We start from the raw sequence: 27744 nt of genomic DNA, 5'->3' as shown, positions 1-27744 counted from the left end.
CTGGGTCATGCTGCTCCCCCACCCCGTAATAGTTTGGAGGGGTCTCCAGTCGGCTGACACTGTTGGATCTGTGTCTATTTTTATCTCACTGCCAAGCATCTGATGCCAGGATCTGGGTCTCTTTGCTTTTAAGTTTTGCAGTTAGCTATTTGGGTGTCTCATCTTGCGTTGAATTCACTGTGATGCTGCATTAACCTTCATTTGATCTTAAACTTGTTAAAACTTGTGGATTAAGTTGACAGGAAACACATTTGGGACATGTACGTGCTGTGGACTGAGCACAAATGTATTAGAAGTTGGGTTTTTTTTTTTCTCACTGACAATAATGAGCTACGTCTCTGCCAAAATGTTGAGGACGTTTGAAGCAGTGAAGCGCTACTTCCTCTAAAGTGCTTGTTCCAGAACTTTTCTGCTAATGGTCAACACTTCTGCTTTGAGCTGTGTCAGGTCGGCCGCTTTGCCAAAGTCTACACTAACGGTGCCCACTCAGGCCAAAACATTAGGACTCGTGTAGACACAAACAGCCAAATCCTGGTCTCGTGATTCTTGTTTTGTCTCGGAGAGCTCTGTTACTGCAGTAGCTTTTAATGTGGGACATCTCTGAGAAAAAATGTGCTGCGGTGAAGTCCCACAGTGCATTCTGTTAAGCCCTGGGGATGGTTTGCATGCACGGGAACTGATGTGTATTTAATTTTTTAAAGTCAAGCCACTGAATCAGTTGAAAATTGTAAGAGCAACAACATAGCTGTGTTTTGGACCTGTGCAGATGGAAGAGAGCAGAGGGCTGACTGCAGAATATCCTGACTGTTCTGCAGGAAGAAAAAGATAAATGACAAATCCACTCTACCGTGACTCAGAGCCGAACCCACCTACACGCATCACAAACATTAACACATCCTTCAATTTGGCTTGTCTTGTCTGTAAAGTTGTTTGTTAAAAGAAGTCACAGAAGTCGTGTAACACAGTCTTGTGTAACATTCTGTTGCAGTTTTTCATCTAGGACTCTGTTTTTCTTGATTCTAATCAAAAAAATGTATAAATACTGTTTGCAAGTATTTTTTGATTAGTTGTATATTATCTACAATAATGTATACTGGCTGCTCATATACCGGTAAACTATGCTTCCACGCTGTGAAGTCATGTTTTAAGGAGGTGCTGGTAAAATGTTGGTGTTATTCAGCTGCATCGTTTCAATTGATGTAAGCCAGATAATAGCAAGGAGGTCATTAATTGTAATCGGACACTTTGTGATATAACCCAGTAGGGCTGTTCGATATAACGATATATATCGGATGAAGATATAAAAGCATCTATTGTTTCATTTTACGCTATCGTTTGCTTCGTGGTGTTGCAAAATAAACTGTTTACGGCAATATTTTTTTCATTATTTTGATGGTCACTGTAGTGGCTATATTAATTTCTTAAAGTTCTCACTTTCTCTTATATTTAATAGAACCACACTACAGACAGACAAGCGTTTGTTTTTATGTGTTGTCCTTAGCAACAACGATGGTAAAACCACCGCGTGTCCGCTTGTTCCACATAAACCTTTCACAATAAAGCTCAAGAGCCTGTTGAGACTTTTCAAAATAAACTGAATCACGTGAAAGAGCAGATTATTTACGGATGAGAAGTAAAAAAAAGAGCCGCCAGGTGCTAAAAAAAAAACAAACTTTAGACTCAAACGTTAGAACAGGCTTTTCCCCGCAGCACGCCGTGTAATAAATACTTACAAAGAAAACGGCGCCGTTACAACTTATGTCTAAAAATGTATAGTTTCATGCATCAGTTAAAACACTCAACTCCAGGTACACGACGCCCAGCTGGAAACACTTCACGCAAGTCGAACTGCCCGAGATTTACAGAATTTATAGAAAATGTTAAATTTTTGTGATTTATATCGTTATCGGACATAGATGTCTTAATATCGGGATATGAGATTTTGGTCATATCGCACAGCCCTATAACCCAGTTTCTTGTCCCTACCTTCTATTGCTATTTATATCTGCATGTTATTTCTTTCTTCTGCAGTGTGTCGGGGAGGAGATCTGGGTGGACAGTCGGACGGTGTATATCGGGCATAAAGAACCCCCTCCAGGAGCTGAGGCGTACATCCCTCAGCGTTATCCCGACAACCGCATTGTGTCCTCCAAGGTGAGCGGTCCTCAGCCCACAAGTCACTGCTGTAACACTTTTTATCATCACGCAATGTTAGTTTTATACTCAGGCAACCAAGTAATCCTGTTTTGTAGCTGTGTTTCTTTTATTTTTAAAGGATGCTTTACTTTTTTTGTCTTTATCATTGTTTTTTGGCACAGGAACTGTTATGATGTTTGCTTTTCTTTTCTTCTAAATGCCTTTCTTCTAAATGTTTGCTGTTACTCTCTTCCACAGTACACCTTCTGGAACTTCATTCCCAAGAACCTGTTTGAGCAGTTCAGAAGAATCGCTAACTTTTACTTTTTGGTCATATTTTTGGTTCAGGTGAGATTTCGGCTTTATTAATGACAATTATTTTTCTCTTTAATCTGCCTACTGTGCGAGCACTGCAGGCACTGCATGTTTGTGCACTCTCTGTAGAAGATACTGTATGTTTATGCCAGATTTCTGTCCTTGTAGAATTAGCAAATCATTTTTTTCTTCCAATTTTTTTTTTTTTTTGGAGGGGGGGTTGGTTTCTTTTTTTTTTTAAACACAGCTTCACAAGTTCTTTGGAAACAGTAATAGTGTTCTGTGTCACTCTTTGATTTCCACCCTTAATATGGATCTCTGGTTGTTTTAGAATCTGCTGATTTTACATTTGTCTGGAATTGATTCATAATTGCCAGAAGTCACAGTGGTGCTGTCTCATTATGTGGCTGTGTGCACTGTTTAATCATATGAGTGCTGAAAGCTGTTTAGACACTCCCTTATCGTTCACATATTTCAAAATAAGAGCACTCACTCATCTGAGGCTAATGCAAATTTGCAAAGTCAACATTCTCGAATGGATTGTTGTAGTGCTCTCTCTGTACCTCAGAAGCTTTTCTTCTTCTTCTGAACTGCCACATTGTATCAAATATAGTGGCTGAATAACAATGCAAGGATGGACTAGTGATAATAGTCAGATAGTTAATAGTTCCGGTCTATTAAGGCAATTTCTCTTCCAGCAGTTGCCTTGATAGAGGAGTTTGAAACATGGCCACAGACTGGGTGCATGCATTTATTGATGATGGGGCGTGCTGAGGATGTGTTTGTAATTTATAACATTTTTTAAACTGAAATAATGACATTGCTTGCTGCATTTAATGTGTCTCTGAAACTGTAGGGGTGTATATGCTATCCCAGGAGGTTAATCCTAAAGGAAAAGATCAAATTTGATCCCAAGCTTGAAGTTTTAAAAGCTCTTCACTGATGCACATTGAACAGTGCTGTTTACTTGACATCCTATCTTCTATTTGTGGCCACTTCTTCACCCCCCCCCCCCCCCCCCCACTCTACGTCTTCCTCCTCCTGTTTCTTTCCCTTGCAGCTCATCATCGACACCCCCACCAGCCCAGTCACTAGTGGCCTGCCCCTCTTCTTTGTTATCACGGTCACCGCCATCAAACAGGTAGGATGCACACAAATATGCTTATATGTCCAAGAAAAATTGCCCGTGATTATCCTCTATACGCATCAACTGCTGGCCTCAAATACCCACGCACTCTCCGTTCTCCGTTGCTCTATTATCTGTATATACACATTCCACTCCCAGCAAAGGGGCATGCCATTGAATCTGTCTGCTGATGTGAGAAATATGATCATGAATGGTCTCCTCTGTTAATCACTCGAGCTGAGGATCCCGTGACTCTGGGCGATGCATCCTCTCCGTTCCGTCCCAGTACTGAGGGATGGGGTACTATCAGTGATAGATAGAGCTATTCTCGCTCAGGAAGCCAGAGCTTTACTAGGACATAAATCTAAAACATGACACATTGGCTACAAATCCAGGAAACGGGTCACCAAGCTCAGAAAGTGCGATGCTAATTAATTACTATGTATGACTTTGACCTCGTGCTCTCCTCTCTCTTGATCTGGTGCTGGCCCCGATTCTGCTTGTACAACAGTCTATATTCTTTGTTTCCCCACTGCCAACACACACACACACACACACACACACACACACACACACACACATATTTATTTCCTCCTTTTTTTTTCCACCTCCCCTTACAATCTCGTTTTCTATCCCTTGCTGCATCTCTCTCAGGGCTACGAGGATTGGCTCAGACACAAAGCTGACTGCTCTATAAACGAGTGTCCGGTGGACGTGGTGCAGCAGGGGAAGGTGGTGAGGACACAGAGTCACAAGCTACGGGTAAGAATGGCCTCATTAGAGCAGCATAGCACCTGAGGCCACAAAGCAACACTGCTGTTCTGCTGCATAGCTCACTTTTTTTTCCCTGTAACTGTCGCTCTCACCAGCCCACCCCTTTCTCTTCCTCTCTGCAGTCCTCTCGAACTTTCTTTACTGCTGCTTTTGCTCTCTCTTCACTTTCCCACCAATTAATTTCCCCGAAGCTGTGATAGATTGTCCCCCGGTGTAGCACGCGAGTCCCTCGGAGGACGAAGACGACTGATGTATTTCACGATTTAGGATATTCCTGTCATCATCCTCTGATGTTCTCTTCTGTCATTCTGATGCAACAGTAAATCTCTGTTTGGTGGTGTAATTCAGTTTGCCATGATTGCAAATGATTTTCATAATTTCACATCCCATCTTTGATCGAACTGGTAGTTTTTTTTTCCATCTTTTCCATCTCAGCTCACGTAGGATTTCACGTTATTCCAGTATTATCTTCTCAGCCCACTATCCGATTCTGTTCACTTTAATGCACAAGTGAACTCTTCTTCTTTTTATAGAGCCATTACACCTCTTTCTGTATGAAAACACACTGGAAATAAGGCTCATTAATTTGCATTTATTAGTGTGGCTTTATTTACAGCAGTGCTGCTCGTGGTACCAAATGCAGGGGCGAATGCCAATATTTCTGTGAAAAATATAAACTAGTGTCACTCAGCTGGCATGCTGCTCTGCAGTAATCTGGCCTGTATCATCCAAGTATGAATGAAAACATCAGACTGCTTAATACTAGCCCATCACCTAAAATGTAGATGCATAGAATAGAGCCTGACCGATATTATGTGTGTGCTAATATCAGTCTGCTGATGAATCTGCATTGGCAGTTATAGCAGCCGATAAATTTTTAATTTATCTGCTAGAAAAACAGGAAAGAAGAGAGCAGAGAAACACGCTTCAACCGTGTAATGGGTGTTACAACTCTAAAACGTACCTGTTGGCGACACAGGAGTGCCTGTAGGTCACGAGGTAGACAGGCTGCTCCAGTCTCCATCAGTGAGATGCTGAACCACCAGTTGCTCTCTAAAGCGTTCATCAGAATATAGAAAACACTTAGAAGAAGCATAAAAACAGTGTTTGTATGAATGGGTGAATGTGGCATGTTGTATAAAGTGCTTTGCCTGCTCAAGTAGAAAATCCCTGTATAAGAACCAGTCCTTTTTCCATTACTGTTTATGTGTTTGGACCGCCACATACACAGCAACCAGCTGATCTGAGTAGGGTAGAACATAAATGAGCAATCGACAACTTGTTGAGACAATAAAATGAGATCATTTTTAAACTGCATTGCGAATTTATTATGGACTCATAAATAACGACACATTCATTCTCGTTTTGAAGCATTGTTTTTTCATAATATGTAATTGGTGCTGGTTACATGTCGTGTCTGCTGCTCTTAAAGTAGAGTTAATGCAGACTATGTGGGAACCTCAGTATATAGTTTGCACAAATCTACCAAGTGAAAGCCCAAATGCACAAATATACTTTTTTTTTTTCTTTTCTTTTTTTTATGTTTCCTGCCTGGCTTTATCTGTCATTGTCTCTTTCCTGTCTTTCTGCCTCTCTCTAGCTGTCTGTGTCTGTCTTCTGGGGATTGTTTTTTCTTTAGTGCTAAGGTTTCTTCCTTCCATAGATCAGAGAGGATTAAAGTGTGAATTGGGAGCAGGAATAATGATGAATACATTAATCATGCAAAATCAGAGAGCGTGTGTCATGTGTATGGTCACCGTGGAGATGGGATTTATCAGAGTTTAAGCTGCTCTGCTCGCATAATCCGTTATGCAATTTCTGATTTTATTTTTTTAATTTTTTTAAAGAGAGATGGTAAAGGATTTCTAACAGGTTTGTCAGTCCCTGTCACTAATTCTGTGTTTATGTATTTATTATTAATGATATCGAAACCACTTTTTGTCCTCTTCCAGGTGGGGGACATCGTTGTGGTGAAGGAAGATGAGACGTTCCCCTGTGACCTCATTCTTCTCTCCTCTAGTCGCTCTGATGGGACCTGCTACGTCACCACCACCAGCTTGGACGGGGAGTCTAGTCACAAGGTGCCACAACTAGTGAAACTGTTTGAATCAGTCTGTTCTCAACTTGTCTTTATAGCCATCCATCCATCTTCATCCGCTTTATCTGGGGCCGGGTCGCGGGGGCAGCAGCTTAAGCAGAGAAGCCCAGACCTCCCTCTTCCCAGCCACCTCCTCCAGTTTATTCGGGGGAACACCAAGGCGTTCCCAGGCCAGCCGAGAGATATAATCTCTCCAGCGTGTCCTGGGTCTGCCCCGGGGCCTCCTCCTGGTGGGACGTGCCCGGAACACCAACCCCAGGAGGCGCCCATGAGGCGCCCAGGAGGCGCCCAGGAGGCGCCCAGGAGGCATCCTTGTCAGATGCCCGAACCACCTCAGCTGGCTCCTTTCGATGTGAAGGAGCAGCGGCTCTACTCTGAGCCCCTCCCTGATGGCCGAATTTCTCACCCTATCTCTAAGGGAGAGGCCAGCCACCCTTCGGAGGAAGCTCATTTCTGCTGCTTGTATCCGCAATCACGTTCTTTCAGTCACTACCCACAGCTCGGGGCCATAGGTGAGGGTAGGGACGTAGATCGACCGGTAAATTGAGAGCTTCACTTTTACACTCAGCTCTCTCTTCACCACGACGGACCGGTGCAGCGTCCGCATCACTGCAGCCACCGCACCAATCCGTCTGTCGATCTCCCTTCTCCCATCACTCGCGAACAAGACCCCGAGATACTTGAACTCCTCCACTTGGGGCAGGAGCTCATCCCCGACCCGGAGTGGGCACTCCACCCTTTTCCGGCTGATTGTCTTTATATTTCCTGTCAAAAAAGAAGTTTACATAGGTCCTTAAATTAATCAGAGTTAAGGCCTTCTGAAGCACCAAATCACCACAAATATAAGTCTTTTATGAAATCAAACAATGCCTGTCTGCTCACAAAGAACAACAGTTGTTATGTAACAGTGTAGTATTATCCAATGCTATTATTCTCTCCCTAAACTGTTTTAGTCTCCCTAACAAAAAATGAAAGCATCATTGTTTCCAGGCATACGGAGAAAAGATTATTGTATGTTTAATGAAAAAAAAAATCTCACATCCATGAGTTTGCATTGTCAGGACTATTGATTATTATAATATTGATTAAGAAAAAATGCAGGAAGCTAACGCAACCATGTTCATCATTCTAGTAAATATGTAATCTCAACACTATTCTGCAGTGTTTTACTGTAAATCTATAAACCTTATGGTTTATAATTTGGGAGTTTTTAATTACCTGGAGTATGAAAAGTCTTATGTGTTACAGATTTTAAATTGTGTGAATATTGCCTGTAATTATTACTAGTTATCTGCTGCAGTGCACTATTTAAGCTGCTTGACCCTGCTCACAGTTGCTGGGCTCGTGCAAGCTGCTTTACAACCCTGCTTTTCGGCTGTTTGACTAAAGGTTAATTTATTACATATTTATTACGCTATTTTCCAGCTCCCTGACTCTGCCAGTATTTAAAAGATTCATTTATTTTAAACTGTGCCAATCATTTGGCTCCCTTCTCTTAACTTAGGGGGAGTTAAACTTTTAACTTTCCTCTGACCCCACAAATAGAAGATTTGAACAACAGGTGGGCGGGCCTGCTATGCTCACAGGCAGAGCTGTGTGGCCGAGAGGAACATATTAAGGATATCTTCTCTTTTTGACATCATGAAGATCTAAACGTTTAAAAAAGAAAAGGTTGAAGTGTTTGGAGCAGTCCCAAGTCTGAGGTTTTGGCTCACAGGGATAAAATTATGCCCGTGTTTATTATGAACGCCAGTGTAAACGAAGGAAAAACAGAAATGCCATAATGACCTTTCATTGGATGACACTGCCACTGGAACACAGCAGCGAACATTCAGATGAATGAAGTATGATTGTATTAATGATTTATTGTCATTTCATACATTCTGCAAGTAGCGACCATGTAACGATGAATTTAATTGATTCACGTGCCACTTTAGGGTAAAAATCCAGTTGTCTAATGTACATATTTGTTGCTAATAATAGCAGCGAATAATAATAGGACAAATATCTTTTTGGTTGGTCTGAAAAACGGAGCAGTTTAAGAAGGCACCCTTAAGGTTTAACGGGAGTGTGAGGTTTCCATTTATTCTACTTTCTCATGTTTTCTGTCAGTGATTATTCACAAAAGATAATCAGCAGATTTACTCAATAATCAGAACATTAACTGGCTGCAGCCCTGCACTTTTCAGGCAGCATGCACCTACTCATAAATTCATAATGATCGAGGTGACACACTGGCCCACCTGCATAGGTGATCACTGGTGTCACTCACATGATCTTATGCATGGATGATCATATGCATACACAAACACACACACACACGTATTACCCACAGTATAGAACAGACTACTGAACTCATCTTCCTCATACATGCCCTCGGGGCAGCCCTCTGATGTGTTCACCATCCCAGCATGCTGTCCCCTGGTGACCCCAAGAGCGCCCGACTCATCTTGCTGCCTTTTTTTTTTTCCCCCTCAGTCATTTAGTGAACCGGCTGAGGCTCTTCTCATTAGCGACTGTGGGTGACATTTTCCTCTTGCTGTCTTCTTCATCCCCCTCTCCGGCACCTTTTCTGTCTCAGACCTATTATGCTATACCAGATACCATGGCCTTTAGAACAGAGCAGGAGGTGGATTCGCTACATGCCACTATTGAATGTGAACAACCGCAGCCTGACCTCTACAAGTGAGTGGGAAGCATGCTCACTGATGTAGCTTTATATGCAAACCTGTTACAAGATACATCCTCGTCACTGTGTGGGTCTTGTTTTGACATCGCACTGACTTCTTTACAGATTTGTGGGACGTATCAATATTTACAAGGACAAAGAAGAGCCTGTGGCGAGGTTTGTGTTCACTGTGTGAGTGTGTGAGTGTGTTTCAAGGGTTTAATGCCAACGGCCTTCAATTGTTTTCTCTGTAATAACACCAGCATCTTAATTGTATTGTTTCAGACCACTTGGAGCTGAGAATTTGCTCCTTAGAGGAGCCACGCTGAAGAACACACAGCATATTTACGGTATTGATGTGGATTCACTTTGCTTAATGACTCCTGAATGTTTTACAACAGTTGAAGAAATGCTGGTATCATTTCTGCATTTGTAACTCACTGTTGTCTGTACCTTCAGCTGTTGCAGTCTACACTGGCATGGAGACCAAGATGGCACTTAATTACCAGTCTAAATCTCAGAAGCGCTCTGCTGTGGAAAAGTATGATGAATCTCCCAGCTCATTTCACTGCATGATTGAAAGTCGTTCTTTGAACTGGTTAATTGAAATGCACCCTTCTTTATGCATACTCTCTCTCCTTCTCCTTCTGCAGGTCGATGAATGCCTTCCTCATAGTGTACTTGTGCATCTTGATCAGTAAAGCGGTGATCAACACTGTTCTGAAGTACGCTTGGCAGTGGTCGCCCGATCGGGATGAGCCCTGGTACAACCACAGGACTGAGCACGAGCGTCAGCGCCATGTGGTCCGTTCATAAGTCCTCTACGTTTTTAAAAGTAACCACTTAAACCAAGCGTCTGGTGTCACTTAAAACTTCATAGCTGTTTGTCTCCCTCCCCCAACTCAGGTGATCCGAGCCTTCACAGACTTCCTGGCCTTCATGGTTTTGTTTAATTACATCATCCCCGTGTCCATGTATGTAACGGTGGAGATGCAGAAATTTCTTGGCTCCTATTTTATCAGCTGGGACGAGGAGATGTTTGACGAGGAGCTGGGAGAAGGCGCTCAGGTGAACACCTCGGACCTGAATGAAGAGCTGGGACAGGTACACGCGCACGCCCAGATGCGGACTGTCGGATGCAATCTAAACTCTGTTGAGGCATGCCTCTACTGTACCCTTCTCCTTTCTCCCTCCTAGGTGGAATATGTGTTTACTGATAAGACGGGCACTCTAACTGAGAACAACATGGAGTTTATCGAATGCTGCGTTGATGGGAACGTCTATATCCCACACGCGATCTGCAACGGCCAAATCCTCAGCGCTGCGTCAAGTATAGACATGATTGATTCCTCACCTGGTGGCTACAGGAGAGTAAGTGTGTTTTGCTAAACAAACAAGGGGAAGCTAACCTCAGTTATAAGGCTGGAGGATTTTGATATATCCTATACCCAATACATATAAATTTTAACACTTTCGTTGTATAGTGTATACTTTGTCTTATATTGGGGGTGAAAAAAAAGTCCTCTGGTACACGGAAAAGTGATGAGCATTGCACTTATGGTAGTGGCAACAAAGATTAGTTTAGATTTAATAAAAGAAAACTTGTGTAGTCAGCATGAGCAGCAGTAGCTGCCACAGATGACTAGAGCGCGCGCGAGAGAGGACGAAGGGTGCTCACTGCCAAAAAGTGCTGAAAAGATTTCCTGCTTTATTGCTGGGGGAGGGGGGGGGGTTGTTTTGTTTTTTTGATATATAGCACAGAAATGTCACGCTATCGACTAAACAGAATCAATTGTGTAAAAAACAAAAAGAGGATTCGTTCTTCACTCTTGTTGTAATTATGCACCTTCTAACTCGGCCTGTTGCCTCCATAAGAAATGATTACGATATGTAGCTGTGCCTTTTGTCTGTCGCTGCAGGAATACGAGGATTTGTTTTTTCGGGCGCTGTGTCTGTGCCACACGGTGCAGGTGAAGGAGGAGGAGACGGTGGATGGCATCAAGAGGGGCATCCACCAGGGCAGGCCCACCTCCTTCTACATCTCTTCCTCACCAGATGAGGTAGCTTTGGTCGAGGGAATGAAAAGGTAAATGCGCTAAAACCACACAAAGTCCCCTAAAATCTTTATAGGTTCAAGTTACATTAAACTTTATTAGTGCGTATTTTATATTTTGGTTGAAAATGTATTTCGGTCAATTACCGTCCAGAACTTTTACTTTTGCCTTCAGGCTGCTCTTCCAACACGGACTCAGCCAGTAAACAGGAATCTGCTGTTTATTTCACAACGGATTAGGGGTTTGGCCGATTCATCAGTTTTATCTAGAAAGGCTTCAGTAAGGGAAACCTGACCTGGAAGTGTCTGTGTGGTAGCCATAACAGGAGCTGGTTCAATTCTCTAAATATTAAGGGAAAGTGCTTCCTTGGTTCCTTTGTTACCTCCTGTAGCAGAGGATACACAGGATAAAATAAGATATTACAGTTTGTTTTATTTTATAGGCTGTTTGTATTATTTAAAATCTCAACCTTTTAATGAATATGTTGCACCAGTATTTTATTTTTATTTAATCTGGCCTGTATGAAACGACATGGTGAGAACACATTGGTGCATTTTGGAATCCATCCTCTGGATTTTGTAGTTTCAGTATGGCAGACAGTTACTAGTCTAATGTAAGTATAATCAGTCTTTGGAAATTCTCCTTCACACCTTTTTAGTCATCTTTTCTTTCATTACTGTGTTTCACTGAAGTAAAGTAAAGGAGATCAATGTTCTTTTTTTAAAATATTTGACCTTCTTTGTACCGCAAGTACCAAAAACTGCAGTTCCACAAATGACCACTTGAGGCTGTCTCCCTGTTAGAGCCCAAATAAACAGTTTAGGTTTTCATGGTGAATTGCCTCCTTCATGATAGCTGCTTAGGTGTGAATGCTTATTAAACTGACACATTTAATTTGTATTATAATTTAAAGTAATGTGTGACACGTAGGTGCTGATACAGTCTGCTCGCTGTCCCTTCTGTTAAGTTATGACTCTGAGCTCCTCTAGATTATGTTTGTGGCAGCTTTTGGGACATTTTAATAAAATTGTCTGAAAAATATTATAACTGTGATAACTTCCTGTACAGTTGATTGTAGTAACAGCTTGTTTTCAAAGACATATCCTCCTTACCACTTGCAGTGAGTCCACTATGTTGGCAGAGGGAGGGTGCAGGGTCACCCCCTCCAACAAAATGGTCTTGGCTCAATTTTTCCTGAAGTACTATCTGGCAGTGCAAATTGTTGGTCGGTCAAGAACAATTTAAAGCCTTGATGGCACAGAGGATGATGCAGACAGGCTGCTGTGAAGTTTTCAGACTTGTATTATCCTTGATTAACTTGTGCTGTGTTTTACTGTCTGATTACTGTTGAATTACTCAAACTGGACCCCAAGAAGCACCAAGTCCACGCCAACACAGAGAACCTTTTCATTTTTTTTGTGTGTGCTATTTTAATAGTATAGTGTAGGACACGTCAACCATGCACCATCAGGGAATGCTGCTGTCTTATATAGCTTTCACAGATGTGCTCTGTCTTCGGCGTATGTGTGAGCTCAGGTTACGCAGAATGCATCAGAGCACCTTTAGCCTTTCCAAGTGGGGCATAAGCGAGTATTGGTGTACATGGTTGCTTTTTGTTGGGCTTTAATGCATCTTTTTCCTTTCACTCTTGTTGCTAGGCTCGGTTACACATATCTAAGACTGAAGGACAACTACATGGAGATCCTCAACAAAGATGACGAGATTGAAAGGTCGGTGTGCTAAGAGACTGGTGCGGTTACTCCACAGGAGATAAAATGAGATTAATTCACTTGATGGAGTTGTGGTCACACATAAGCCGTCATACAACAGCCCTCAGCTTGTGTCTCATGTTCACCCGAGGTTACAAAAAAACTACAACCACCAAAGAGCAGGCAGAGGGTTGCTTTTTACGGAACTACTCAATCGAATCAAAACGTTCCAGCTGATCAGAAAAAACAGAAGCCGAACGAGTTTCCATTAGAGAGTGGTTTTGTGGCAAGTGTTTAATGTTTTGATCCGTGGGATGTGTTTGTGTAACCGCTTTCCCTCGCTATCACTCTCTGCAGTGGCCTGTCAATAGTGAGCTATTTTAAGGAAGCAGGGGAGCTCAGGAAGGGAGGGTGGTGCAGTGGGCAGCGGTGAAGACTTTAGCGGCAATGTGAAAGAAAAAGGTTTTACAGCTTTCTTGCATTTTGTGCTTTTACCCTTTTTAAGGGATCCAAGACCACTCGAGCCAAAAATAGAATTAATTTAAGCCTCGGCCATCAATCTGCATTGTGGTCTGTTTTACAGCTTGCTAATCAGGAAGTTAAAGGATGTAATGAAACTGTAAGAGGGGATAATGTGAGTTGTTTATCTTACAAATTATTGGAAACTAAATTGAATGGAGGAAAAAAATGCAAAAATGAGTGTGTGCACTTATCAGAACTGTTGAGTGTTGGACAATTTGTAGATAATATGCAGCACTCTGGGGGAAAAAAAAGCCACAAATAAATATCTTTGCAAATAAGAAAATTAACAAAACAATAACTGCGTCTTTGCCAATGCCGTCTCTCCATCAGGTTTGAATTGCTCCATGTGCTGAACTTTGACTCTGTCAGGAGGCGAATGAGCGTTATAGTCAAGTCGAGCTCAGGTAAGATATCGTCTAACACGGGGCTGTTTATCGGATGCAGTTCTTGCAGTTGGCTTTACGGATATTTGTTTTGCGTGCTCCCAGGAGACTACCTGCTGTTCTGTAAGGGTGCTGACTCATCCATTTTTCCACGAGTGGTCTCGGGAAAGGTGGAACAAGTTAAAGCCCGGGTGGAACAAAATGCAGTGGTAAGTGGACAGTTTAACCAGCACTGGTTATATAAGGGGATTGATGATACACTGCATCAGGTCAGTTTTAGATATCATTCAGAAATCTTTCATAGCTTCATGCTATAAACTTAAATTTTAATGTTACATTTGAACAAGAGGTTTAAAGAAAATTAATATTTCCTTTAAAAACATGAAAAGAGTACCTCTGTGTGGCATTTTTATTTTTTCATCTTTTAGCATACTAGTTTTTTGTGTGTGTGTTTTTTGTTGTTGTTGTTGTTGTTTTTTTACTGCCCTTCTTTGACGCCTTGCACCTTAATGAGTCTTACTTTTAGCTAAAGCAGTCCACTGTTCCAGCCAACAAAAAAATCTCTAAATGGTACCGATCCAGCACTCAAATTATTAGAAGACAAAGTTAGCAACTACTTAGACAGGATAGTTGAGCGTGTAGCAGTTAAAGAGCCATATATTTCCCCCAGGGGGGTTTTTGGAGCCCAGCTAAAAAGTGAAGATTGCACCTACCTTGAAATGACAGATACAAATGTAACTACAAATAAATGCTAGTGCACTTATAACTCTGCTAGATGTGAATGAAAACACATTTTATTCTAAAGCACGTATGGCTCTAATGTGGATGAGATTGGAACACTTGCGATCAGCATTTGAATTTGTTCATTTTTCTCCATCGCTCACTTCGCTGTAACACCAGGAAGGGCTGCGAACTCTGTGCGTCGCCTATCGAAGGCTCTCACAGTCTGAATACCAGGAGGCGTGTCATCACCTGATGGAAGCCAAACTTGCCCTGCAGGACAGGGAGCAGAGGCTGGCTCAGGCCTATGACATCATCGAGAGAGACTTTGTTCTTCTGGGTGCCACAGCAGTGGAGGACAGGTTGGTCAGAAAGAGGGGAACGGAGAGATTTAAAAACAGTGCAGCAGCGGGGGGGCAGAAGGACAGAAGGGAAGATTAATGAATCATTAAGCCGCCCTTAAAGGATTGTCTTCAGAGCGTTCTCATGACTCATGAGTGCAAGAAGAATATTGTGTCAGAGCTCTGATAGGTGACTTACTATTAATACTGCTGTTTCTTTTCCACTGAGAGAATAAATATGCAAGATGTTTTTACGCTCGGAAATAGCAGACCACAGCATTGACCCCAACTTGATTGATCGCAAGCACGACAGTTTAATTTCCTAACAGATAAGCTGCTGATGGGCAGGGACAGGGGTGGCCATGCATTGATAAGTTATCACCAGTCTGTAATGGATTGATTGAAGCTTTGATGAATGCTTTAGTTCTGCATAGCTGAGTGGAGGCTGCATCACTTATTGACTTATCGATGCGCAGGCTCCAGGAGAAAGCAGCAGACACTATTGAGTCACTGCACAAGGCTGGGATGAAAGTTTGGGTCCTGACCGGGGACAAGATGGAGACGGCGGCGGCTACTTGCTACGCCAGCAAGCTGTTCCGTCGCACCACCCAAATCCTGGAGCTCACCAAGAAACGCACGGAAGAGCAGAGCCTTCACGATGTGTTGTTTGAACTCAACAGGACTGTTCTCAGACAGCGCTCCATCTCTGGGTATATGCTCATGTGGGCAATCTGCGTTATGTGTGCAACTGCCTCTTGGTCAAATCAGTAGATCTTTTAGTCCTTCTGATGTGTACATGGATTTCCCTGTTGATTAGTCTGTGACGCATTGTTTTTTTTTTTTTTTCTCAGCTTGTCCGTAGACTGCCTCGACTTTGGCCTCATTATCGACGGGGCCACTCTTTCTGCAGTATTGAAGCCCAACCAGGAGGGTGCAGGCCACGGCAACTACAGAGAGATCTTTCTAGAGATCTGTCGTAACTGTAGCGCCGTACTCTGCTGTCGCATGGCACCTCTGCAAAAAGCACAGGTAAAGGAAGTATGCGTGAAGTAAATATGCCACCTCCAAAGTGGCACATTCACAGTGGTACTGATTGGAATGGGATGGGCTTTTCGCAGATTGTGAAGCTGATTAAAGCCTCCAAGGAGCACCCCATAACCCTCGCTATTGGCGATGGAGCCAACGATGTCAGCATGATCTTGGAAGCACATGTGGGAATTGGTGAGTGCATTTAAGCACCATAATTATCAGCTAATTTGCTAAATCATCCATTTAATATTTAACCCAATGCTGATCATGATATTTGATAGCAGAGCTTTAGGTTAACCTAAAGTAAACCTTTGTTTTTGACAATAATCTATCAATTTAGGTGATCACATGTGGCATAATTGTAGTAATTGCAGGATATTTGCAAGTAAAATGCTAAAGGCAGTAACTGCAGCAATAAACATGCGATTAGACTCGTGATCAGGCTGCATTTAACCCTCTTTTCATTTCTTTAGGCATCATGGGTAAAGAAGGTAGACAAGCAGCAAGAAATAGTGACTACGCCATCCCGAAGTTCAAACACCTGAAGAAGATGCTTCTGGTCCATGGCCATTACTACTACATCCGAATTGCTGAGCTCGTTCAGTACTTCTTCTACAAGGTACTAGACGGGCGCCTCATGCGCTCAAGTGGCTCATACGTTTTAATCACTTTATCGTAATTCCCAGTGAAACACAGCCACAATGAACCAGATTTTGCAGCTACTCTGACAGATTACTGGATTCATGAATCCGTGGTGCAACCTATTCCCGGATTCATGCCCATGATGATCAGTGTGGGCGGCTTCCACAGCAAACAGTGCCCTGCCAACTGATTCATTTTTTTTCCCTTTTTGGCAGGCCAGCTGCTTACGGCCCACTCAGTGAGCTTATAGCACACAATTTCTGCATAAACAGAAATGTGTAGATAGTAGCATTTTTAGAGTCTTTAATTTTTTTCATTCGTACTTGTCACAAGCTTATCACTTTCTTTGCTTGTTGTGTTGTTTTTTTTCTTCTCCCCCCCCCCCCTTAAATCTTTCCAGAATGTATGCTTCATCTTCCCTCAGTTCCTCTATCAATTCTTCTGTGGATTCTCCCAGCAGGTAAGTACTTTATACGGTGTCAGAGTTATCATTGAGAAGCACGCAGTCATATTTGCATTGGTCACATATTCTCACAGGAGCTTCAAATAGTAACTATTTCTGTATCTATCACTGATGATGAGAGAGGTTTTGCTCACGCCGTGTGCTGGCATGTCATCCTTCTTCCCTCACTTGTATCTCTTCTTTGATTCTTAACTCCTCCCACTGATGTAGGAGAGAGGGGCAAGAGAGGAGACATGACCTAATCCTTATCCAAAAGGTTCTCTTGAGGTGTCTTGAAGTGAATTTAAGTGATTATAAGAACTTCAGCAATGCTGGACAAGGAATAATTTATAGATGGAGGGGAGAGGAAGTGATAGTTCACAAGTTATTATAATGAAAAGCACCCATAGACGCCACATTTTCTCTCAGTGCTGTGTTCTCTCCAGCTCTGGGGATCTATCAACCATAGTAACAGAAAACAACATTACATGCACAACAGTATTTATATGGCAGATGAAGTCACTAATCGTCTGGCAAACTTAGCGAAGCATATAGCAGTTGAGACCAATTTAAAACCGATAGAATAAATTAGACATACACTCACAGGCCAGTTCATTAGGTACACATGTTTAACAGCTTGTTAATGCAGTTAACATGGCAGCAGCCCAGTTCGTTGAGGCATGTAGGCGTATTCAAGATGACTTGTAAGAACTCAAACTGAGCATCAGAGTGAGGAGGGAAGGGGTTGTTTCATGTCGCTTCATCAAAAGCCATCACACATTAGCCATTGTGCTTGTTTTGTTGGTGTAAAAGTTGTTTGTGCACCTAAAGGGTTTCAACGGACACCGTTAAGAGAACCACAGTAACGTTCCTAGCTCTAATAAGTCAAATATGTCAGTATGTAAATGGTTTCAGATCACTGATGCCGTCTGTTTCCTCTGCAGCCTCTGTACGACACGGCGTATTTGACGCTTTACAACATCAGCTTCACCTCCCTCCCCATTCTGCTGTACAGCCTGGTTGAGCAGCACGTCAGCATGGACACATTGAAGAGAGAGCCCTCCTTGTACAGGTGAGCTCAGAAGAAATCCGATCCCCAAATATTCTCTTTGTGCATGTAATAGCTGTTGTTCCTAATGTACGTTGTCACTCTGTGTTTTTCTCAGGGACATTGCGAAGAACTCCCTCCTCCGCTGGCCTGTCTTTCTCTACTGGACATGCCTGGGTGTGTTTGATGCTGTTGTCTTCTTCTTCGGTGCCTACTTCCTGTTTGACAACACCACCTTCACCAGCAACGGCCAGGTAAGCCTCTGTCTCCCTGTCGGCAAAAGGCGGTGATAACGGCCAGTACGCGAACAGAGCGGAAACTGAAGACTTAAGGGGTGTTTGTGGTGTTTGAGGCATCTTTTAGGGGATTAGAGGGAATAAATGGATGTAAAGTAAGTGCTCTCATTATAAACGCTCACTCGATGGGGTCTCGTTAAAGAGGAGCTTAGGTGTAGCGGTTTGACTTTGCGGTCCTGGCATTGTGGATCTGTAGTAGTAACGTGTCTGTCCTGGGTCCCCATAGGTCAGCTACATTGGATCTCCATTCATATTGACAATAGCATCTTTCTCTGTATTGTTAATTTGTATCATGTCAACTGTTTTTGATCGGTCCTGTTTTTTAAGTTGAGACATCCTGAAATTCATTTTGCCCTTTGTCCTGATTCTTTTCTCTTTTCTCCCCTCCCCCTCCTTCTCCCTGCTTCCTCTCTCTTTATTTTGCTCCTCTTTTTTCTTCTTCTTCTTCTTCTTCTCCCTCTCCTCCTTCAGCTTATGACCACCAACACACAGATGGTAAGCCTGTCTCCCTCCCTGTCAGCTCTCTCTGTCTCTCATACCCTTTTTCGTTCCTGTCGTATTGTTTACGCCTTCAGTTTGACCGTCTCATACCACTCCATCCTGTCTCACGTCACCGCCATCCATGCACTTCTGTTTGAATGTGTAGTTTTCTAGCGCTCCATTATTCCCCTAATCTATGTAAAGCCCTGAATCCTTGCACAGTATCCTGATCTTAACTGACATGGTAGAAATCTTAGATGCTTCCTCACATTATCCTTGTGTTTCCTTCTGGTAGTAAACAAATGAATACTAGTATCGCTGTGGCTCGAGATCCAACATCTGTTTGTTTTGTTTGTTTTCTGTCGACCTTGTTTGTGCATTTGTGTGTATTTGTACGTCCATGTAATTTCACTGATGTGGGAGGTTTATAAAGGGGGGGGGGGGGGACCGTACTATTTCTGCAGTTTATAAAGGAAAGACGTAATGGACACTGGTATCAACAGACAGCTGGTTTCTTTGCCTTGATCTTCCTATCCTGTCACGATCCTCCCTCTTTCATCTTCTCATCCCATCTGTTCACCCCCGATGTCTCCTTAAACCTTTCTAGGATTTCATCAGGTAGAAATATTTGCACACTGAGATATGAAGTGAAAAAGCCTCCAGTTCAGTGCCCACAATATCCCTTTCTCTCACCTTTTATCACAGCAGATATGATGTAAGAGTGTCTGTTCCCTCCTCGGTTTACTTGCTGGAGGGGCGGGCGGGTATCGTAGGGTGTTAAGTAATCCGTGGATGCAGGGAGAACAGCTTGTGCGATTGATGTTGCCTCTAACTCTCTTCTTCCTCTCTTATCCCTGCAGATGTTTGGGAACTGGACGTTTGGGACTCTCATCTTTACTGTTCTGGTGTTCACTGTAACACTAAAGGTGTGTTTGGAAATCCACTGAGGGGAAAATATTTAAGTAAAGCTAATATCAACTACCTTTACATAAATGATATCTTAGTTTGTACCCAGCTAGCTCCTTTTCACTATGTCTATGTTCTGTTTGTTTCAGCTTGCCTTGGACACGCACCACTGGACCTGGATTAATCACTTTGTCATTTGGGGGTCGCTACTTTTCTATGTTATCTTCTCTCTTCTCTGGGGTGGGATCATTTGGTAAGATGTGCTATGATTTTACTTGAATCAGTAAAGTTTATGCTGATCAGTGTATTTCAGGAAAGTCATTGATTTTTTTTTTTTCTTTCTGCCTTTTATTTCGCTGCTCAGGCCCTTCCTGAACTACCAGAGGATGTACTACGTGTTCATGCAGATGCTGTCCAGCGGTCCGGCCTGGCTCAGCATCATCCTCCTCATTACAGTCAGCTTGCTGCCAGATGTCATCAAGAAGGTCCTCTGCAGGGCCATGTGTCCCACAGCCACTGAACGCGCACAGGTACAATGTTGGCACCACCTCCACATGAAGCTAGAGGTTTGAATTGTCTCGTGTCTGAAATTAGGCTGTAGATATTTTTTCACTGTAGTGATTTCTGATAGTGTTCACTAAATGCTAACCAGTGACTAATTAACGCTTTCCCCCTTTTCACTACTCAAAATCTGAGCTCATACTACACATCTCAGTACCCTAGTGGTGTGCCATAAATCTGTTGACTGTATTATGAAAGGAGGCCATTCAGATCCTTAGTTTATTTGAATATCAGCTGGATTTACTGACTTCCCGTTCTCTGTGGCTTAGCCTTACGTTGCCGTGAAACAAGCTTCACCGTGAGTGGAAAAGCGAGTGAAAGGTCTGACAGATTTCTTCCTCTTGTGCTTTTTTCCCCCTCCTCTTCTCTTCTTTCTCACTGCACCCTAATGGATCACCGTAATCAAAATCCACACCACCTCTCATTGAGCCTTTCTCTCCTTTCCTTTCTTTTTGCCTTGTTATGCCTTATCTTCACTACTTCCATCCTCCTCTTTATTCTTTTTTTCTTCCTCCCTCCTCATTAATGTCTCCTCTCTCGCCCTCCTTTGTTTTGTCCCCCCACTCACTCGCTCTTTCATGGTAACTACAGTCCACCCGCCCGTGCCTTACTGTGGAACCGTCCACCATCTTCATGCTTTCACAGTCCTCCAGCAGAATGAGTTTCTGATTGGGCCAGAGAGACGAGAGAGGAGCGGGAAGAGGAGGTGACCCTCTCTTTTAAGCCCTCATCTCTGTTTGCATGGTGGCATGCCCCTGTATAAACCACAAAGCACCATCTCTACTAATGTGAAACTAACTACTAGCTGCTAATGACGACACAGCACCCGGTTTGTAAGGTTGCATTTGTAGTATCCTTTTGCTGCCATTTTCATTACATATTTCATTGCGTTTAGTTTCCCTTGGTATGTTTGACATGTATTTTGTTGTCACCGTTCCAGCCAGTCTCATCTATATGTTGTTAAAATGATGATGTGTCGTTGTTGGTAGGACTTTTGTCATATTAGGTTTTACCTGAAACAGTTGAATTTTACAGAAATTTGCACACTGTTTCCTCTAGAAAATACCAGTTTAGCTTTTCTTATTTATTTGTAGCTGGTTTATTAGTCAAAAAGTGAATCAATTATTAGCTGTTCGGTTTAAAAATTCAAAACGACCTTTGGTTCTAGCTGCTCCAGTATGAGTAACTTTCATGTCACTTTAAGCAAGTATTCTTGGGGTTTTTTTAATTGTTTTTGATCCATTTTTAGATGTTTGTTGCCTTGGCCAACAATTCTAAAATTGAATTTAATGACAAATAGTGTAGCAGTTTATACATTTGCCTAACAAGCTAAAAATCCCCAGGTCAATCCCAGGAGGAGACACAAATCCACAAATCCGTTTGGGGGGGGTCTGGAAGGGCATGCAGTGTAAAAATCTGCATATCAAATATGCAAAGCCATCCACTGTGGTTCACCCCTTGTGAATAAGGGAGCAGCCAAGAGTAGCTGTATATTTAATGACAAATAGTCCTGGAGTTTTTCAAACATCACCAAACCATAGCAGCCTTACATGATAGCACAAATCTTATTTATGGAAAATATTTGCAATCCCAGACCACGTCTGGGAATTGGACAGCTGTTAAAGGGACCGTTCACCCCAAAATTAAATATCCATATTTCTTTTAAATCAGCTTAAAGTATTGAAGCATTACTAGACAAAAGACGAAAGGTTGAGCAGATTCCTTCATCAACCCCTGTCCTTTAACATCATCCACAGAGGGTAAGTTCTGTGCAGGTTCTGGAGGACAGCGTGGCTCCTGGCTCTGCTGGTGGAGGTGGAGGCCGTGAAAGGGACCCACTCCACCCTGAGAGGACCTGTGAAGGAGACAGTGGAAAAAAAGCTGCTAGAAGCTCTGACTCCTTGGTACCACATAGTCACAGCACCCTACTCAGCAAACCCTAGAGTACCCACAACAAGGGGGCTAGGGTCACCATGGTAACGGCACACAAAGGGCGTGGATAGTGGGGTGTTGGGCTCTTAATGCTGATGCCATGATGCTTCCTGCTGCTTTGCACTGCATGCGGCATGCAATTGTGCTGTGGCTCAGAGTGACGGGGGTGCAGTGCTGCTTCATGAAGAATTTCCTTCTGCCAAAGCTACTTTCAGGAATCACAATCCCCAATTAAGTCAGCAGCGCTAGTTTCACCCAGAGAGGCTACAGGTTTAATACAGATTTGATAAGTGCAGTCTGTAACTAAGGCTATATTTTATTAGGAAAGGCCCCAAGTAGGTTACTTCCAGCACTCATGTTTACAAATTAAACTCAGGGGTGACATTTAGTTTGTCTCTGGCAATTTGGCAAACCAGGTTGTGCATCAGTGTCTGTAATAAGTGTACACTGGCGCCATCTGGTGCTGAAACATAGAATTGCAAGTGAGTTTTGTCTTCATTACACAAGCATGCTTAATCGAACATGATTGCTAATCATGATGGGTTGTTTTCAGAAGGTTTATTGTTATTGAGTATGTTCTTTTCAGCATTTAAAGTAGAGTCAAGGTTACTTTTCACATTTAAAAAATAAATAAATAAATATGCAGACCACCAAATAACTATGTTAAACCTTCTGAAAATAATTCTGCCTTTCGTGTGCATGTGTCAGATTTTCTCGCAAATTCTATAATTTCACCTGCATGTTTCTTTTCCTCCAGTTTCCTCTTCTATCGCTTGAAATGTCTTATGACGGTGGATTCTCTGTTTTTGTGCAGGATCATCAGAAGCTGTTGCCGGGTAGCGTGGCGGCCGTGACTCCACTGTCCTTCTGTCGATCCTGCAAAGGCACGAGCGCGGACTCCTCTCACCTCCACCTTGGCACCGCAGAGTCACTGTCGCTCTGCAGGTCTGACCCTCTACCCCAGAAACTCCTGGCCCATTTGGCAGAGAGCCGAGGGACAGAATTGTGTCCTCTCAGCCCTTACATGCTCCGTCTCTCTGGGGCAGGGTTCGCCTACTACGCTCCTGGGCCGGAAACCTCAGTGTGAACACAGATGCAGACTCTGAAGCTTCTGCATCTCAGAGATCCGTGAATTACACAACGCAGACATGTTCAAACACATCTGAAGCATGGACACTCCATGCTAAGTTCACCATGTGCATTTTTGGGCTACACCTGAGTGAAAAACCCTTTAGATAGTATTGCCCTTACTCCTAATTCACATACTTGTCTCATTTTTTTTTTCTTTTTTTTTTTTGGTTTGATTCAGCAAATTCCCTGCTCAGACTCTTACTTGAAAAAGTTTATGAGCAAAAGGAGAACCATGTGCGAAAATGCTTCTCGCACTGTGGAGCTGTGCCGTTTGAACTGTTGAACCTTTTTGTATTTCCTCGTCTCATTTTCAGTCTGACACTCTTGCCTGGTCCTCCACTTTTGCGTCCCCTTTTTTCGCTTCTTTGTAAATGTTTGTCGGAAACATTTATGTACATTTTGTGGTCTGGCCAAGTAAGGGGGATAGCCTTCAAGCTCAGCCCTTTAGGTGTGCGTGCGTGTGCATGAGCGTGAGTACGCATGAATTTTGCCTGTTTATTGTATGTTTGTATGTGACACACCTTTGCCTTACAGGTAACAACACAGCAGCAGGCTAGGAGCCAAAGGAGAAAGGTGTTTAGATTTAGAAAAACTGGAAAAAAAGAAGCATAAGTGATGTTTTTACAAAGCCTTACACACAACCATCAGCTGAAGGAGAGAGGCGGGGGAAATCTGAAGAGGGATGTGCAGTATTTTAGCCACCCTGCCTTAATTCATAGATGCCCTTTTTTTCCCTTTTAAACTGATTATATGTGGTCACTTTAAACACATTTGTGAGAGTACAAGGAGGTTCAAAGAGCATAGATATAAATATATACAGTACAATGAGTCTATTATTCCTCCTACTTTCTTTTACCCTCACAATTGTGTCGAGCTTTGTTTCCCTTATCTGTCAGCGTAGCATGTCAGATCTCTCTCTGCATGCTGATTTATTCTTCTCTCAGTTGTTCCACATCCCTCTTTGTCCCAGACATCATTCATCACCAAACCTTTCATGGCACTTGTGATTTTTTTTTTTCCTTTTCCCTGAACAGTTAGCAAAACTGCACCCTCTCCTGCCACCACGTGGTTGTGCAGGGTAACAGCAGCAGCCTGGGACTTGTTTGCGTGTTTGTGGATGTCCTAAATGACTTGCTACTCCTCCCTGTTGCATTGTGCTCGTGTGTTTGCTGCTGTGCTCCGTGTTATGCAAAAGTTAACGTAAGAATGCTAATGTTGTCACGTTATAAGGGGCTGTCTCTGTGTCACATAATTCCATGAGGCTTTTTTTTTTTTTTTCTTTTTTTGTACTGTTCGAAAATTATTGATGTCAGTCACTATTGATGTGTGGATGTAAATTTAAAAAAACAATATTGATCTATATTGTGGTGAGAAGGGGTGTTGGATAGATTTCATTTCTTGTAAGAAGGTGGGAGACTTGAATCGGCGATGTCACAATCAAATCAATGAGAATGTTGAAGTGATTTGTCCATCACGTCCTCCAGCTGAAGATTGTAGCTCATTTTCGGTGAACCTCTTTTTCTGCATTTCTAAAAATCTGAATTTTGTTGGGTTACATAGCAAGTTACTGACTCTGGAAGTCATGAATGTGAGATTTTCTTCTTCTTTTTTTTTTTTTTTATACATTTATACAGTTTCATACACATCACCATTTGCCAATATGTATAAAATCATTAATCTGGACTCTTCCTTTCAGTTTTCACTCCACAAGCCTCCACAGGTGTGGAGGGGCTCAACATCCCGACCTCAGCGATAAAAGGAACGTACTTGGTGCTTGTAACACAGTGTCCCACCTCACTGTGCCGTTGCCATACCGTATCGAGACATAGTCTAAATGTCATATTCTACAATAATAATGTAACTTTTGTGATATGACGGGGAAGCATTTGTTGTAATTCAGACATGTTTAGTAGCAAATTCCTCCACATTTCAAATTTTCACCACTTAGTCAATTTTTGTGTTGTCCATTGTGTATATTTTTTTTTTGCTACTTTTGTATCTCAGAGAGAAGACTATATTTTAACTCTATGCTAGAGTATGTGGTCGAGTTTGTAACCAAAACGAGAGGAAAAAACTAAGATTCATTAGATTTACCAATAGTTATACACAGTGCACTTTGTTTTACAACAGATCTGTTTGACCATTCAAAACCAGGTCTTGTCTTGTCAGCTGGGGTTTATGGTTCACTCTTCCTCACAAGTTATTTTTCTAACAAGATTGTATTGGGTGAGAAGGGGAGGGGAAAAAAAGAAGTGACCAAATAACTTGACTAGGAATGAACTGTCTGTATGTGTCAGCTCTGTCGCAATGGATTTATCACACCAGCCTTCTACTGCTGATCAGAATGTCAAACTGCTTTTTTCTAAGTCCATCAGCACAACAGCAGGTGCTCATCTTGTCACTCCTGAGCTTGGCAAAGGTCTGATATGTCGACTTCTGTGCTCTGAGCAGCACACTTCATATCATACCTTTTTAGTACGGCACTGTTTGTATTACTAAACAGGTTTTGAGAAATTACTTTTTTTCCGTTTTGGATAAAAGATTTTAAAAGTTCACCTGTTGACTTTTTGCCAGCCTGTCTGTAGCAAATGAGGGCAAAGCACTGTATTGTCATTCTGCTTGTAATAAAGAGTGAAAACACTTGTCCTGCCATGGTTTGTGTTATAAACTATATCGCCAAAAGTATTTGCTCATCTGCCATCACACGTAGATGCAACTGAGTAACATTTCATTCTTGATCGATAGGATTGAACATGTCGGCCCAGCCTTTGTAGCTACAACAGCGTCAACTCATCTGGGAAGGCTTTCTGCAAGAGCCGAGCCCGACTCCTGAAAAACAGCCCTGTAGCATAATTCCCCCTCCACCTAACTTTTGGGGGGGAGGAGTTGTCCCAACTTACACTTGGTACAATGCAGTCACACAAGCACTGTTCTGGGAATTGCCGGACAGAGAAGTGTGATTCATCACTCCAAAGGACATGTTTCCGCTCCTCTAGAGTCCAGTAGTGGTGTGCTTTACACCACTGCATTCAGTGCGTTGCACTTGCTGATGTAATGCTTGGATGGCAGCTGCTTTGTAGAGGAAGCAAAAGTACAGAAATTTTATGAAAGTTAAAGTATTGATTCAACTTCATTACTCAAGTAAAAGTGAAAAAGTACGGGCTCTGAAACGTACTCAAAGTAGCTCTTTTGAAGATGTTTCTACCAGCTATTTCTGTGGAAAGCTAGTTGAACCTTATGTTATATTCATGTAATTAAAATCACATTAACATAGTGTGGGAATACAAATGGGAATGCAAACTTTATTTCAGTCTAATGAGTCCTTATGAATCTACACTGCTTGAATCAGTTATGGAAAAAAGGGGAGTGTTAAAGTGAAACTTGGCAGGTGGGGGAACCCTAAAATTGGTCGTAGTAGCACAGCATTGGGTAAAGAATCACAGCTGAAAATTTTTATTGTGAGCTCCAGTGGGGTTTCTTAGTGTATAGGCTGTGATCAGCCGATCTGGCCTACTGCTGCTACTATTAGGTTTACTGCTCTGTGTGGATTTGCACGACTGAATTCAACTAGATGTAAGCAGATGTTTCATGAATGGTCTTGGCTGATTTCCATCTTATACACTGACAATATTTTGTTTATACTAGATGGTATAAAGTAGCTATGAAGGTTAATTTCAGTGAATGCCACTCAGCTAAATTCATTTTTATCTCTGCTATCCTTTATGTAACCCAGCTCCACCCAGCACACTGTCCATCACACTTCAGCAAACTAACAAACTAACTAGTAAGAATTCTGAATTTAATCTCAGAATTCTTTTTTTCCCCCAGTGGCCCTATTGTATCTCAGAATCCAGTATTCTGAGAATAAAGTCGGAATCCTGAGAAAAATGTCAGAATTCTGACTTTTTTCACAGAATTCTGAGATTTTAGTCAGAATTCTGACTTTTTTCTCAGGATTCTGGGATTAAAGTCAGCATTCTGACTCAGAATTCTGAGATTAAAGTTATAATTCTCACTCAGGATTCTGATATTAAGGCCAGAATTCCAACTCAGAATTCTAAAAAAAAAAAAAAAAAAGAAGTCAGAATCCAGAGTCAGAATTCTGAGATTAAAGTCAGAATGATCACGTTTTTCTCAGAATTCTGAGATTATAGTAAGAATTCTGACATTTTTCTCAGAATCCTGAGATTAAAGTCAGCATTCTGACTCAGATTTCTGAGATTAAAGTTATAATTCTAACTCAGAATTCCGAGATTAAAGTTAGAATTCTGAGATTATAGCCAGAATTCTGAGAAAAAGTCAGAATTCTGACTCAAAATTCCGAGATTAAAGTTAGAATTCTGAAGAAAAAAAAAGTCAGAATTCTGACTCAGAATTCTGAGATTAAAATTAGAATTCACACTCAGAATTCTGAGATTAAAATAAGCATTC

The 27744-nt window shown here is 42.2% G+C and overlaps 1 protein-coding gene across 9 annotated transcripts in view; it reads left to right on the top strand.

Annotated features, from left to right (window-relative positions):
- LOC147311324 (phospholipid-transporting ATPase IH-like) overlaps positions 1–25946 on the top strand; it is a 32899-nt gene extending 6953 nt beyond the window's left edge. The window contains exons 2-30 of one of the 9 annotated variants that reach the window (XM_086266210.1): positions 2032–2154; positions 2395–2484; positions 3512–3592; positions 4232–4339; positions 6304–6432; positions 9031–9134; positions 9244–9294; positions 9403–9467; positions 9577–9658; positions 9771–9921; positions 10024–10221; positions 10315–10488; positions 11037–11203; positions 12830–12901; positions 13733–13806; positions 13891–13994; positions 14686–14867; positions 15323–15556; positions 15698–15875; positions 15965–16067; positions 16349–16494; positions 16918–16977; positions 17904–18031; positions 18126–18261; positions 18775–18798; positions 19644–19709; positions 19839–19942; positions 20054–20219; positions 22997–25946. In XM_086266210.1, coding sequence (XP_086122336.1) covers positions 2032–2154; positions 2395–2484; positions 3512–3592; positions 4232–4339; positions 6304–6432; positions 9031–9134; positions 9244–9294; positions 9403–9467; positions 9577–9658; positions 9771–9921; positions 10024–10221; positions 10315–10488; positions 11037–11203; positions 12830–12901; positions 13733–13806; positions 13891–13994; positions 14686–14867; positions 15323–15556; positions 15698–15875; positions 15965–16067; positions 16349–16494; positions 16918–16977; positions 17904–18031; positions 18126–18261; positions 18775–18798; positions 19644–19709; positions 19839–19942; positions 20054–20219; positions 22997–23269 — 3573 coding nt within the window. In that variant the 3' untranslated portion in view covers positions 23270–25946. Of the gene's footprint in view, positions 1–2031; positions 2485–3511; positions 3593–4231; positions 4340–6303; positions 6433–9030; positions 9135–9243; positions 9295–9402; positions 9468–9576; positions 9659–9770; positions 9922–10023; positions 10222–10314; positions 10489–11036; positions 11204–12829; positions 12902–13732; positions 13995–14685; positions 14868–15322; positions 15557–15697; positions 15876–15964; positions 16068–16348; positions 16495–16917; positions 16978–17903; positions 18032–18125; positions 18262–18774; positions 18799–19643; positions 19710–19838; positions 19943–20053; positions 20220–20841; positions 20957–22007; positions 22227–22996 lie in introns of those variants that run through there. The other 8 variants (XM_086266211.1, XM_086266215.1, XM_086266213.1 and 5 more) reach the window with 8 other exon arrangements.
- The last annotated feature ends 1798 nt before the right edge of the window (positions 25947–27744 follow it).

Source organism: Aulonocara sp. 'chitande type north' Nkhata Bay, linkage group LG16 (genome assembly GCF_057382095.1).
Source record: "Aulonocara sp. 'chitande type north' Nkhata Bay isolate Kocher_YH1m ecotype deep benthic linkage group LG16, A_spYH_male_GT1.1, whole genome shotgun sequence".
Classification (NCBI taxonomy): Eukaryota; Metazoa; Chordata; class Actinopteri; order Cichliformes; family Cichlidae; genus Aulonocara; species Aulonocara sp. 'chitande type north' Nkhata Bay.
Note: the sequence above shows the minus strand (reverse complement) of the source record. Positions and strands in the feature narration are given on the sequence as shown.